The following is a 13,484-nucleotide window of genomic DNA, read 5'->3' as shown; positions in this document are numbered from 1 at the left end:
AAAAAGAGTAGTGAACAGGTTTGAGCAATATCGTGAGAGCAATGGGAAATCCTGAGTTGGGTGGGAAGATTTAGGAGGGAGTCCTAACATGATCAGACTTGGTTTTGAGGACAGGTAAGACTAGAGACAGGACGAGACATGAAGGTACATCCAGGGTAAAATTTAGTAGGGCTTTTGTCATTAGGTGCTAGGGTCAAAGAGAGAGAGAGAGAGAGAGTGGTTTCAGGTTTGGGCAACAGAAAGGGTGCTAGTACCTTAAATTGGGGTAGGAATGCTTCAAGTATGAGGACGGGGGATGTCATTCTGACCAAGCCCTTGTGAGAGGTCCAGTTGACAGCTAGGCATTTGAATCTGGAATTCTAAGAAACAGTCTGGCTAGAGATAGAGATTTTAGAACAATTTTACTTTTTTTTTTTTTTTTTAGAGGGAAATGGGGGCAGGGGACAGAGGGAGGACGGAGAGAGAGACTCTTAAGCAGGCTTCAAGTCCAGATTGGAGCCCGACTTGATCTCACAACCCTGAGATCATGACTGGAACCCAAATCAAGAGTCAGATTCTTAATCAACTGAGCTACCAAGGTGCCCCTGGAATAATTTTAGATGAAAGTGGAGGTGAAGAGAATGGATGGGTTTGCAAAGAAAGAAAGTGTAGGGTGAGGAGAAAGCCTAGAACGAGCCCCTGAACCATTCCAATGTTGGGGGCAGGGGGACAAAGGGAACTGATGAAAACAGAGCAGTAGAAGGAAAACTAGGAGACTGTGGTCAGAGATGCCAAAAGAAGGGGATGATTTGACCAAGATGGAGGAGGAAACACAGGGGTAAAAACCTCAAGATCAAGTAACAGAAGAATAAGACTGCAGCCTCAACAGGGACAAAAGAAGGGTACAGACAAGCGGTACTGAAGGCATTCAGAATGGTAAACTTGCTGGGGACCATATTTTAGTGCGACCTGCATCTTGGCACTGATATCAAGTCTAGCTTCTTGAGCAGTTCTCTAAAATCTGCCTCCAAATCTGACTGAACATGAAACAGACCAACAGGCAGGCTAAGGAGAAGAGCTAATTTACCATGTTTGGAATAATGCTTATTGCAACCCAGATCTGCTCACCAGCTAAACATATGTGGATAATGGATGACAGACAGCAGGACGCCCAAGTGGTTGCTGGATGGCAAGTTTAAGTAGGTCAATCAGGAACACAGAAGGAAGTAAAAATGCTTTAAAAGATCCCACCAAAGCACAACTTCAAACAATGTGGCCTTGCTGTGGATGAGCAGAAAACCACAATTGTTGTATTAGCCCAGTGAAGAACACTTAGAAAAGAGATGCTTTTTTGGGGGGGTAGGGGAGGAAGAAGGGGCGCATTAAGCAAATTCTAAGCTTTAGAGCCAGAACGCCAAGCATCACGGTCTCTTTATTTTTTTTTAAAGACTCTATTTATTTATTTATTTATTTATTTATTTATTTATTATTTACAGCAAGAGAGATCACAAGTAAGCAGAGAGGCAGACAGAGAGCAAAGGGGAAGCAGGCTCCCCACTGAGCAGAGAGCCTGATGTGGGTATCGATCCCAGGACCCCGAGACCCTGAGACCCTGACCTGAGCCAAAGGCAGAGGCTTAACCCACTGAGCCACCCAGGCGACCCATCATGGTCTCTTTAAATGTTGACTCTAGATAAACATTTTCACACACCAAAAAGGTCATCATTATGTATGCTGTGTTTTAAGTTCCTACATTCAAGTTTACAAGAATCTCTTGCACAAGTACTTTTCATGCAGCATGTTGTGTCAAAAAGAGCTGTGTATGTGAAATGACCACAAGCTTAGCATGATCAATGTCATGTGACAATTTAAAATGCAAATACAACTTTAGTCTACTTTAAGAGAAGTCATCCAGATAGTAAAAGCAATAGTCTCATTGTTCTCTGCATTTATCAGAATAAATGTGGAGTGTTGCATTCAGTTCAAAGCATCACATTTTAAGGGCGGTATCTCTTTCTTTGCATTACCATTACTAGATTCTCATCTCCTATCTGGTAGGTTGTTTCCAAAGATGGTCCAGAAATCAATCGCTCAGGGGCACAAGCCTTTTGCAGCGTCACTTTGCTCTCCTCCCATCTAGAGGTGGAATCTATTTCTCTCCCTTGAATTCAGGTTGGCCCTGTGTCTTGCTTTAATCAACCAGAAGTGATGGGGTGTGACTTACATACCTAAGCGCAAGACAAGTTAATTTTCAAAAACCGTTTTCATCCACCAAACCCCAAAATTTCAGTGGTTCCCTGGCTCACACATTTTGGCGGGAGAGGGAATAGGAAAGAAATTTGCGAGAGCCTATGATGTGTGTTAGACATACCAACACACATCAATGCATTTAATTTTTAGTCTTTTTTTTTTTTTTAAGACTAAGGAAATACAAGTTCAGAGATGTGACTTGCTTAAGGACCTAAAACTAGTTAGCGCCAGAGGTAAAATCCAAAATCAAGCCTCCGGATTTCCCAACACACCACAAACACACCTCCAGATCTCACAACACACAAATTTCTGCCTGCTTTCTGAGATTTTCAATGATATGGTCACCTAAGTAATTATTTTCCAGTTAATGCCTTAACTCTTATCAGACTGATCTGTTTCCCTTCACTTACCAGTTTTCTCTTCTAATTCTACCCATACCTTAGAGTCCAGTTTAAGTCTCCCTTTCTACCTCCATGAAACCTTCCTCATCTTAATTCCAATTTATTTCCCTCTCCTCTTAATTTTGACATCATTTATAATGGGCACCACATAACGCTGCACTCCGCTCCACTGCTTTTCCTTTAAAGAGACCGTAACGTCTCCAGTGTAGACAGCCCCGGATCCAAACTAAACCTTTGAAGCGTGGCAATCCCTCCAAATTTTCCTATTTCCCTTTGAGCTACGATAGGTACTTCTACAATGATAAATGAACTCAACTGAACAAATACTTCTTAAGGTCAGCCCCAAACTCTCGTGTTTTACCCTCTGCTTAACCCACCGCGCATCAACCGATCCACAGAGGTTGAGCGGCGAATGGAGACGATCAATAGTCCGGCCACGTAACGCTCCCCGCCAGCTACAGCAAGCCACGCCCATCCGGCGGGCCGCCCATTGGGCGTGGCCCAGCCTAGGGTGGCCGGTTGGGCGTGGCGTGCGTGACTGAAGGCGTGGCCGAGAGGAGAAAACTACGCTCTGGATCGGACTCGGTAGTCTCCGGGAAACCTCGACAGTTTCCGGCAACGGTCTCCTCCTCCGCCGACCGGCCTCGGGCGTTTCCGGCCTCCTTCGGGCTTTTCCGTCTAGCTCCCGCGCGGATCTCTCCACTTCGGGTATTTCCGTGTCCCGCTCGGAGGTACTCGGCAATCGCTCGGCCTCCCCCATCCCCCGGTAACGGTCGCTGGTGAGTTTAAATGAGCCGGGGCTGGCCGGGCCGGAGCCGCTACGGGGGGGGGCCTGAGGCACTGCAGAAAGTGGGCCTGAGCCTCAAGGATGACGGTGCTGCAGGAACCCGTCCAGGTAATGATAACCCCGCTCGCTGAGGCTTGGCTCGCAGCCTCGGCCGGGAAGCCGAGTATGGCCACTCCGCGGCCTGCTGCGGCCTAGGCCCGGCTGCTTCTCCCGCCTCCCCTGCTGCCGGGTCCTGCCTGTCTTCTCGTCGGCTCCGAGGCCTCGCCCGCAGCCCGAGCCGTGTTACCTCAGGTCCCGCGTTGCTTCCGCCCGCGGTGTGAGCGCGGTTCGGCGGCAATGCAGCCTTCCCCGGGCGGGCCAGCGTCCGGCCAGCCCCTCCTGTCAGTCCAGGGGCCTGGTCCCGGCCGGGGTGAGAGACGAGGGACGGGGGGCGGGGGCCGGAGACTCGCCCCAGGTGCTCTCTCGCCCAGAAGATGATTGGGAGGCACCTTTGATCAGAGCTTGGGCCACCTTCGTAACGGTGGGGCAAGTTGGCGGGGGGTGTTTGGTTTTGTTTTTGTGCTCCGGGAGCGGGCGGAGGGACGATAGGATCGGTATTTTTGATCCCGATTTCTGTTTTGTAACAGACTTCCTAGCCCCGGTTGCTTTCCTTGGTCGGTGAATTCGCCCCCACCCCCCGACGGTGATCTGGGAAGAGAAAACTCCAAGGCCCAGTGCTGAGGGGCAAGCACCTCTACGGGGGGAAGGGGGGGGGCCGGAGGGGTGGCAGCGGCAACTCTAGGGGCTCTCCCCGTGACCTGTGATGGGGATCAGGAGTGTTTTATTGTGCATGTTGATAAGGCGTTCAGGAAATGAAAGACAAGGGTTTTTACATCCATTTCACTGTCCTTACGACACCAAGGTATGCTTTGACGCACAGTGCTCGGTTGGCATGGGAGAAACCCGATTGGATTTGAAGTGTGATGCAGTGCCAAGTCTTCCCCGCCACCCCCCCCCCCCCCGCCATCTCAAGAAACTGAAATCTTTTGTCCCTTCCTGACGGACCAGGTCTGGGAGACTTTCAACTCACCGTAGGATCTTTGCCTCAATAGAAGAGTTGACCTCTACCAACTGCTGTCATTGAGTTATAGGCTCGCTTTACTTGGAAGTTACAAAGCAAATCGATTTTAGAAATTACTTCATATAACCCTTCATAGGCCTGTGATGTCAAATGATAAATATTTTAATGCGTCACCACTTCCATATTTCCTTAATTTTTCTCCCAGTTGGTTTCTTTTTTACATACAGCTCTTTACATAGAACAGCTATTAGTATTGGGATTCTGTCTTGGGAAGTTTACCTGTTTGTAAATTGTATCAATGCTTCCAATGCTATTTCTTGCCATCCAAATCCCTCTTACTGGTAGAGTCCCTTTTAAGATTTTTCTTTATTTTTTTTTTTTTTTGAGGCCTAATGTGAAATTAGTAGTTATCTGTACCTTCTTAAATGGATAAGCAGATCACTCAAGTTGTTTAATTTCTGTTTCATATTCTTGTAATTTTGTCTTATCTAATGTTACAGTTGCTTTCTCTGACCCCAGAAGGCTTCTCAAATGATAAACTAGTTTCATTCTTAGCCTATAAACATTATTTAATAACAATTTCAACTTGAACATAAACCTGGAAAAGAAAAGAAATGTGTAGCCTACGCCTATAGAGGACCCATCAGGTTTACTCTTTTTCCTTACTCATAGCAGTAATGCACTTCAGGATTTTTTAGGCTTAAAAGTCAAATATGTCGCCACCCCCCATACTACCTTTGTCCATTAGATTTGGGGACTGTGGTAAGAAGTTTTACAATATGGCTACGTGAGAATTTTGGTTGTAAATTTGTGGTAGAAGAATCCATTCAAGACCGGGTGGAGTAAACAACTTTAGCTTCAGTGATGAACAACTGATTAGGGATAGGGCTGAAAATGGGAAGAATTGGTAAGGAGAAAATAAAAATAGGACAAATAGAATTAAAAAGAAAAAAACTATGGTAAGTAATTGTACTTATAATGGAATGAAAGTTGGAAAATTGTTTAAGGCATCGTGAAATTACTAGGCATAGGAAAAAGTTGAGAGGAAAGATGAGCAACTGTTTTCTGTGTTTTTTTTTTCTTTAAAGTTTTTTTCTTTACCATGGAATAGCCAATCTGATAAACCAACTAAGCCTAAATATTAGCTCCTCCTCCAAATTGTCTCTCATAGAAAAGCATTACTTTATATATGCATCTTTACAAACATCTCTCCTATTATGAGGCAGAAATTCTCAGTTATTTTTAATATAACTGCTTACGAAAGACACACTAGCCTAAATGACTTCAATCATTGTTAATTTGGATATTTATAAAATTCACCTGATGAAATTGATTTTAAAAAAGCAAAGACATTTTTAATGGATTTATCAATTATTCCTGGGGATAGAACTTCACAGAAGTGTTGGATGAAATTAAACAAGGCTTGTAAAAATCACCTTAATAAGCAGTATAGTAAATGGGTACTATACACATAGTATTGGTTCAAACAGATTATTTAGCTAGTAAAGGAATACTTTTGGCTTGGAATAAGATGTACAAGGACAGCATCCTTTTTTTTTTTTTTTTTCTTTAAGATTTATTTGAGAGGACGGAGGTCAGAGGGGGCAGACTTCATGCAGAGCTTGGAGCCTGACATAGGGCTTGATCCCACCACCCTGAGATCACAACCTGACCTGAAACCAAGCCTCAGATGCCTGACTATGCCACCCAGGCGCCCCTACAGTTAAAGCATTCTAACATGGATTCAAAGGGTTCCATATTTCAAATAACTTAAAATTGAAGGTGTTATAGTCAGGAAAATTATGTTAGATGACCCCTCCCCCCACCAAAATGGCTTTGTTGATATCTAAGATAGATGTGAATAGTTTTAGTGAAATTATTCTGTTCAATGGAACTAGAAAAAAATTTCTAAATATTTTATGATTTTTAAAATATATATGTGTAACTAAATTGATAATAGACATTTGACTATTTGGTCTTTATTCAAAAAACTTATATACTTGAGTTTGCTGAACTCATTTGTTTATGAAATTTTCTTTTAGAAAATAGATTGCCTTATATTTAGGTACAGTGTAATATCTTGAAGACGGTGCTGTATAGTTGTGAACTGAGAGAATCAGCTTTGGGGAGTGGGGGTGAAGGAGGAGATCATTGCAATATATGATAACTTAATTCCTTTACGGACTAGTGTCCTAATGTAGCCCTTTTTATGCTTATGACCTGTAGAGAAAGCATTAGACAAATAATCACAAATTAATAATCTGTGAAAAGGGCACTATAAAGAGGGTGTTAGGAGAGAGAGACCTAAAAGGGGGGATTGACCTACACCCAGGTGTCCGGTTTGCAACTGAACCACCAAAAGAGGTACTGCAAAACAGCAAAAGTTAAGAAGCCGTCTCGGGGCAAAAATCAAATTGGAAAGAATGTTACGCACCAGTTATGTACCAAGCACAGAAGAATATAAAAGACATTTAAAAATCTCTCTAAAAATGGTGTCAGGAAAGTCCTTTTTGAGCAAATAACATTGAAGCTGAGATCTGAAGGTTGAGAAGAAAACAGTAATTTGAAGAGCATTACAGGAAGAGTAAAAGGGACTTTGCACATGCCCTAGACATAGCAGAACTTGGCGTTGAAATAATTGAAAGGAGGCCAGTGTGGCTGGAGTTGCATATTAATGGGGGGGGGGCATTATAAAGAGTTCACTTTTCATTCTAAGTATATGGGGGTTCCTTGAAAGATTTTCAGAAGAGGATTGACTTGATCTGATGTAGATGTTAGATCTCTTGGTTACTATATATAAAATGTAATGAGAGGAAGGAGGCAAGAGTAAAAACAGTCTTAGGATGAAAATAACAGACTGAGTGGTAGTAGTGGAGTAGAAAAAAGGTTGATATTCATGAGCTGTTTGGAGGTAGAACCAAGGAGATGTGCAAATTGATTGAATGGGAGAGGATGGGGATCAAGAACATCTGCCTGGATTTCATCTGGGTGGTACTGTTTAATAAAGGAAGAATCCTTTGAGAGGGAGACAAATCGGAAGAAGGACAATCTGCTCTGAACAAAATAAGTTAAGAGATGTTTGTGAAGCCAACCAGTGGAAACGTGGAGACATAACCTCTGATCTTTTGAGGGGTCTAGTCCTATTGGGAAGATAAGAATGTTTAGCAGGAACAATTGGATAATGTTATAAGTCAAAATGTATTTGATTGCACAGATACTAATAAATTCAGGAAATAGATCCTTTTAGACTGGAAAAATAGGAATGGTTGTTTGATGAAGTAGAACTTAAAGCTTTAGAAGATAGGAAGGGTTTGAATTGGTAAAGAAGAGAAAGAGTGTTTTTGGCATGGAATAGCATGAGCAAAAGCCCAAATTTGAGAATGGTGTTTAGGAACCAAAAACAAAACGGTAAAATATCATAGCCTTGGTTAGAACGGGAATTGAGAGTAGGAAGACGAGGTTTTGCTAGCCAGGGAGAATCAGATTTCACAGGACTTAACCCAGGTTGAGGGGTTTAAGGTATTGGTAATAAATAGCCATTGAAGGTTTTGAACAGAAGGATTTGTAATGAAAGCACTGCTTTGGGAAGGTTAATCTGGTACTGTTGGGAAGAAGGGACAAGATAAGAGTTAGACATATAGGCTAGTAAAATAATCCAATTACATGGTAATGTACACCAGGGTTTCTCATTCTTGGCATTATTGATGTTTGGGGCAAGCTAACTCTTCGTTGTGGGGAACTCTGTCGGATGTATTGTGGAGTGTCGTGCAACATCCCTGGCCTCTACCAACTAGGTGCCCCCTTTATTTGTGACTACCAAACACCGTCCCCTGCCAGGCATTACTAAATATCCCTTAGGGGGGCAAAATCACCCAGATGGAGAACCACTGATATAGACCTAAGCTAAATTAGAGTTCTAGAAATTAGATCGTAATGTATAACAGGAAAATTCCACAGTGATTTTTTATCCCCCTTACACCTTCTTATCTTGTCCAAAGCTTTTATTATCCATTTTTTATGGTCCAAAAAACGACAGCTATTTTCTTTTGACAAAAACAAGAATAAAACAGAGTAATTTATATGGTCATATTTAAGTCTGAATTAGTTGTACAATTTATAGAGGTTTGTTTACATTTTAAATAATAGTACATGTTTAAGAAGAGCAAGCAAGGAGGGAACTTTGCCATTTCATTTTACGTTGATTCATCTTTTAAATTATTGCAACCTAGGACTAACCCATTCATTTAATCATTAGGAAATCTCTTTTTAAAAGAAAAAAAATTTTTTTTTTTTGAGGATAGGGACTGTGTTGCTCTGTTTTTCTTCATAACTTTAGTAGCATTTCATCCCTCTGGCTTTAATGTGTAGAACTTCTGAGGTGAGGCACTGAATAATATACTTTTAGGGGCAAGTCCCTACCAACAGTTGAGCAGTATATAACTAGCCAAGGAGCAAATCTTAGCCCTGCTCTTTATAAGCTACCAGTCTGTAGTACCTTAGAAAATAGTCCATTTCCCTCCCAAAGAGATACCATCGCTGAGGATCTCTGAGGTGCCTGAGCAGAGTAGTGATGGAAGCTGTTTGTGGGGCTTTCCAAGCTGCAGTATGTCTGGGGTATATGAGAGTTTGAGTTGGCTGCTTTTACTATCGCCTTCTGACCCTCCTAAGAATTAATTGGTAATAAAGGAATGATGTTCTTCTGAACAAAGCTTGCTTTAAAAAAAAAAAAAAAAAGATTTTATTTATTTATTTATTTGACAGAGATCACAAGTAGGTGGAGAGGCAGGTGGCGGGAGAGGCAGCTGAGCAGGGAGCCCGATGCAGGGCTCGACCCCAAGACCCTGAGATCATGACCTCAGCCAAAAGCAGAGAGGCCCAACCCACTGAGCCACCCAGGTGCCCCAAAGCTTGATTGCTATATCAGAAATGGATAGGACCTTTGATTATAATACTTTTTCATTTCTTTAATTTTAATAGGACAGGAACAAATTCAAAGTTCTAGGACTTTATGGCCATTGTATATAAATGTGTCACATCTTCCTGGTGATCTGTAGTACTAAGTTAGCTGCTGAATCATTTTGGGGTCTTTTGTGGCTTATATGTTAACAGAATAAACAATTGTGGCAGATATGCTGGGAGATATTCTAATAATGGAAACTGTAGATGTATTGAATTTGTTTATATTGGGAGACAGGAAAGGATAAGGTTTTAAGTGTCTTCTATGTGCTAAGAACACCAAATCTGTATCGTCATTTAATCCATGTCCAAGAAATAGAACTCTATTTTCCAGATGAGAAAATTGAGGCTGAAAAAAGTTAAATAATTCCCCTAAAGTCACACTCTTGGAAGTGCTGGCCCACAGACCTCCAAAATTAAATCCTGGGTATAGTCTTTCTATTCAGTGGGTTCTTTTCTTTACAACAAAATTAAACAAGTAGATTCTTAGGAAGTCCCTGTATTTTATAAAGGAGTATTAGGTGATAACTATTCTCATTACAAAAGAGTAATTTTGTGTGCCACAGAGTTTCTTTAAGTGGAGATTTCCAGGGATCCTTAACTATCGAACATACTGTTGACTCTTAAGCAAAGCGGGGAGTTAGGGGCACTGACCCCCATGCAGTTAAAAATTAGTGTAACTTTTGACTCCTCAAACGCTTAACTACTAATAGATTGCTGTTGCCTGGAAGTCTTGCCAATAACATGAACAGTCAATTAACACATATTTTATTCATGTGTTATATGCTGTATTATAATAAACGTAGAGGAAAGAAAATGCTATTTAAAAATCATAAGGGAGAGAAGGTACATTTACGGTAGTATGTATCAAAAAAGATCCACATGTAATTGAACCTGTGTAGTTCAAACACATGTTGTCCAAGGGTCAGTCACATAATAATACCGAGAAACTTAAGCCTAAGACTAACCTAACATGCTAAGAGTGGGAGGGCTAGCAGAAATCAAAGATCAGCTTGTTATTCATTCAACATATATTAAGCCTTTGCTTACGAAGTACATAACAGATGCTGGGAATCTAATAATGAGCAAAACCAAATGTAGTACCTAGCTTTCTGAAGTTTGTATTATCGTGAGGAAGACATTACTCAACTACTCTCCTCCTGTAGTATTACAAAGGAAAGGTACTTGATGCTGTTCGAGTGTGTAATAAGGATACCTGACCTCATCAGAGGTCCCCCCAAAAAGCATTACCTGAGAAAGAAGTCCAAAGAATGAATCAAATCCACACAAATCAAGTTTGTGTGGAGGAAAAGAGGAACGTACCAGGTAGAGTGAACTATGTGTGTATTTAAAGGACCTGTGGCAGGAAGCTAACCTGGTAAGTTTGAGGAGTTGAAAGAAAGTTGTCCTGACACAAAGCACAAAAGAGAACATGATACAAAGTGAACTGGTGAGGTAAACATGGACTATACTACCCTCCCTGGTTTTGTGCTTTAGATTTTTATTATTAAGGACAAGGAGAAGCTGGTGAAAGATCTCAAGTAAAGGGATAATATGATGAGATCTGATTTGTGAAAAGCTCATAGAAAGAGAATGGATCATAGGGTGGAACAGAATTCAGAATTCAGAGAAGTCAATTAAGATACTAATCCAGGGGGGGAAATGATCTGCCTTAGAAAGTAAATGTTTTTCGAGTTTCTTCGTTTCATATTTATTGTAGTTACCTAACTTAAATGAGTATCATTTTGAAAGATACCTATATGCATGGTTCCGGAAGCTTAGGTCACGTGTGGTCTGGTGAAACACCACAGGGACAGATACAATTTTATGTGGGTTTAGAATTCAGCCAAGTACTGTACTAGGTTTATCTCAGAGATATTGTTTTTATCCTATTTTACAGATGATTAAAATGAAGCTCTCGGTCATCTTGGTTATTAGTAAGTGTTAGAGAGTTAGGGTTAGGGTTCATCTGCTGTGAGTTGGTAGTTGGGAGAATATATTAAACATTCAAGAAATTATTGAGTCAAATTAGATTTGAACACCCTTTAACCTGTTTTCTGAATGACTTTTTTTTGCATTATTCTTAATGCAAATGTTGAAATTCTCTCAGGAAAACACTCATAGTTTATCACATTACTTTTTATTTATGTCTTTTCTGTGTCATAGTACAGAGGGTCAGATAGCAGAAATTTTGTAGTCTAGTTGACCTACTGTTACGTGCACTCCTTCCCAGCATCACACATTTTTGTTCTAAGGTTCATCTTCCTAACTGTTTGATAAAGGAACAAAAACAAAGGGTTACTTGGCTGGTTCAGTCGGTAGAGCATGTGACTCTTGATCTGGGGATGTGAGTTTAAACCTCATATTGTGTGTAGAGACTACTTAAATAAATAAACTTCAAACAAAACAAAAGCACAGTGGCCACAATGACAGTGACCAAATAGGGTCCTGTGTAATAATGCCTGGGTTATTCATAATTTTGAATTCATAATTCAAAATAAATAATTTATGTTGGGCAGAGATTTGAAAATCCAGTATATTAGCTTTCTACAGCCCACCTGAAGAATTTGATTCTCTCAAGTTGGTTGTCTTTTATTTGTTTTGGCTTTTTTCAAAGATTTATTTATTTGAGAGGGAGAGAGAATGAGTGAGCACGGGGTGGGCATATTGAGTAAGATGACAAGACAAATGATCTGGTAGTATGAAGGGAAGTATATGGCATGATCTAGGTTGCTATTAACCAGAAAAATCTTAATATCTTTCAGGTACTAATAAATTGCTTCCTTAAGAAATTTCGTTGCCCCCAAATCTGATCTATTCCCCCTTTGTCAGACTAACTGGTATTTCCTCATTAGATTTTTGATCCTTGCTTTTTAATGTTTAGGTTGTTGTGTCAAGGAAGGGACAGCTAGATGTTATTTTGTATTGTTTTGTATTGTCAACATTAATGTTCCCTTTTATTTATATTAGTAAAAGCTAATTATATTAAGAATCCCTTACCTTGTATTTTAACTCCAGATTAGATTTCTAAAAATTTGTAGTTCAGTAAGTGGAAAATAGATTCAGAGTTCCAAAACAAATACTCATTCTATAAACATTTATTGAGCATGCACTATGTTTAAAGGCAGTTATCTAGGATAACGAGGGAAATAACAAGTTAGGTTGTATAATCAAGAGATTATAGGAAAAATAGTATCTGGCTTTTTTTTCCTCAAGAAGCTGCAACCTAGTTAAGTAATATAATCAAATCTAATCAATAGTCTGATCATTTATTTATTTTTTGAAGGAAAGCATGCATGTGCACATGAGCGGGTGGGGTGGGGGAAGGCAAAAGGACAGGGAGAGAGAATTTTAAGCAGGCTCTCCCAGTGCGAGGCTCGATCTCACAACCCTGAGATCATGACCAGAGCCAAAATCAAGAGTCAGATGCTTTACATCTGACTTTACTGAGCCACACAGGCACTCACAGCCTGATATTTTTAAAAGCATAAACAAAATTGTCTAGGACCTCAAAGGATTGAGTAATTAATATTGCAAGGAATAGATCAGTAAAGGCAGAGGAACATGTAAGCTGAATTTTGAAGAAAGGATGACTAAAATTTCAGGAGATAGAGAAGTTAAAGGATAACCCAAGTAGGCAAAGACTATAGTATGAAAATATAGTGACTGTTCAGTGACTGATGGAGGCTTTTTCTGGTTCTAAACCACAGGCAGCTTTGGTGAGATGTGAGAACAGAGCTGAAAAAGGGACATTAAAGCCAGATGGGATTTGAATAGTTTCCTAAGGAGTTTGTACTTTATTCTGTAGATATTTTGTAAACTTTGTGGAGCTATCCAAGAAGAATCATTAGAAGGTTTTGATCAGGGAGGAAAACATGATGATGATGATGATGATGGCACAACTGAAATGTATTGGGTAATTACTAGGTATGTGCTAGGAAACATTATGTACTTTACTGGACTCTTACATTTTAAATGAAGAGACTAGGACTTGAGACATTGTTACTTGCCCAAGACACCGAACTGTTAAGTCGTGGAACATGGATTTAAA

General features: G+C 40.6%; 2 protein-coding genes across 17 annotated transcripts in view; one reads left to right on the top strand and one right to left on the bottom strand.

The window, feature by feature from the left end:
* The window catches only part of MYL4 (myosin light chain 4), a 28,851-nt gene extending 25,043 nt beyond the window's left edge, over positions 1–3,808 (bottom strand). For 2 of the 5 annotated variants that reach the window (XM_013045962.2, XM_013045963.2), the window contains exon 1: positions 3,008–3,176. Coding sequence is in view for 1 of the 5 variants with exons in the window: in XM_045080861.1 (XP_044936796.1) it covers positions 3,008–3,390 (383 nt within the window). In the remaining 4 variants the exon portion in view is untranslated. Of the gene's footprint in view, positions 1–2,991; positions 3,391–3,703 lie in introns of those variants that run through there. The other 3 variants (XR_006606990.1, XM_013045964.2, XM_045080861.1) reach the window with 3 other exon arrangements.
* The window catches only part of CDC27 (cell division cycle 27), a 72,397-nt gene continuing 62,299 nt past the window's right edge, over positions 3,387–13,484 (top strand). For all 12 annotated transcript variants that reach the window (XM_045080858.1, XM_013045958.2, XM_045080857.1 and 9 more), the window contains exon 1: positions 3,387–3,525. In XM_045080858.1, coding sequence (XP_044936793.1) covers positions 3,499–3,525 — 27 coding nt within the window. In that variant the 5' untranslated portion in view covers positions 3,387–3,498. The remainder of the gene's footprint in view (positions 3,526–13,484) is intronic.

The sequence above is a fragment of the Mustela putorius genome, unplaced genomic scaffold, assembly GCF_011764305.1.
Source record: "Mustela putorius furo isolate JIRA1106 unplaced genomic scaffold, ASM1176430v1.1 tig00000487_pilon_pilon_pilon, whole genome shotgun sequence".
Classification (NCBI taxonomy): domain Eukaryota; kingdom Metazoa; phylum Chordata; class Mammalia; order Carnivora; family Mustelidae; genus Mustela; species Mustela putorius.
The sequence above is the reverse complement of the archived record's forward strand: the minus strand, read 5'-3'. Positions and strand labels throughout refer to the sequence as shown.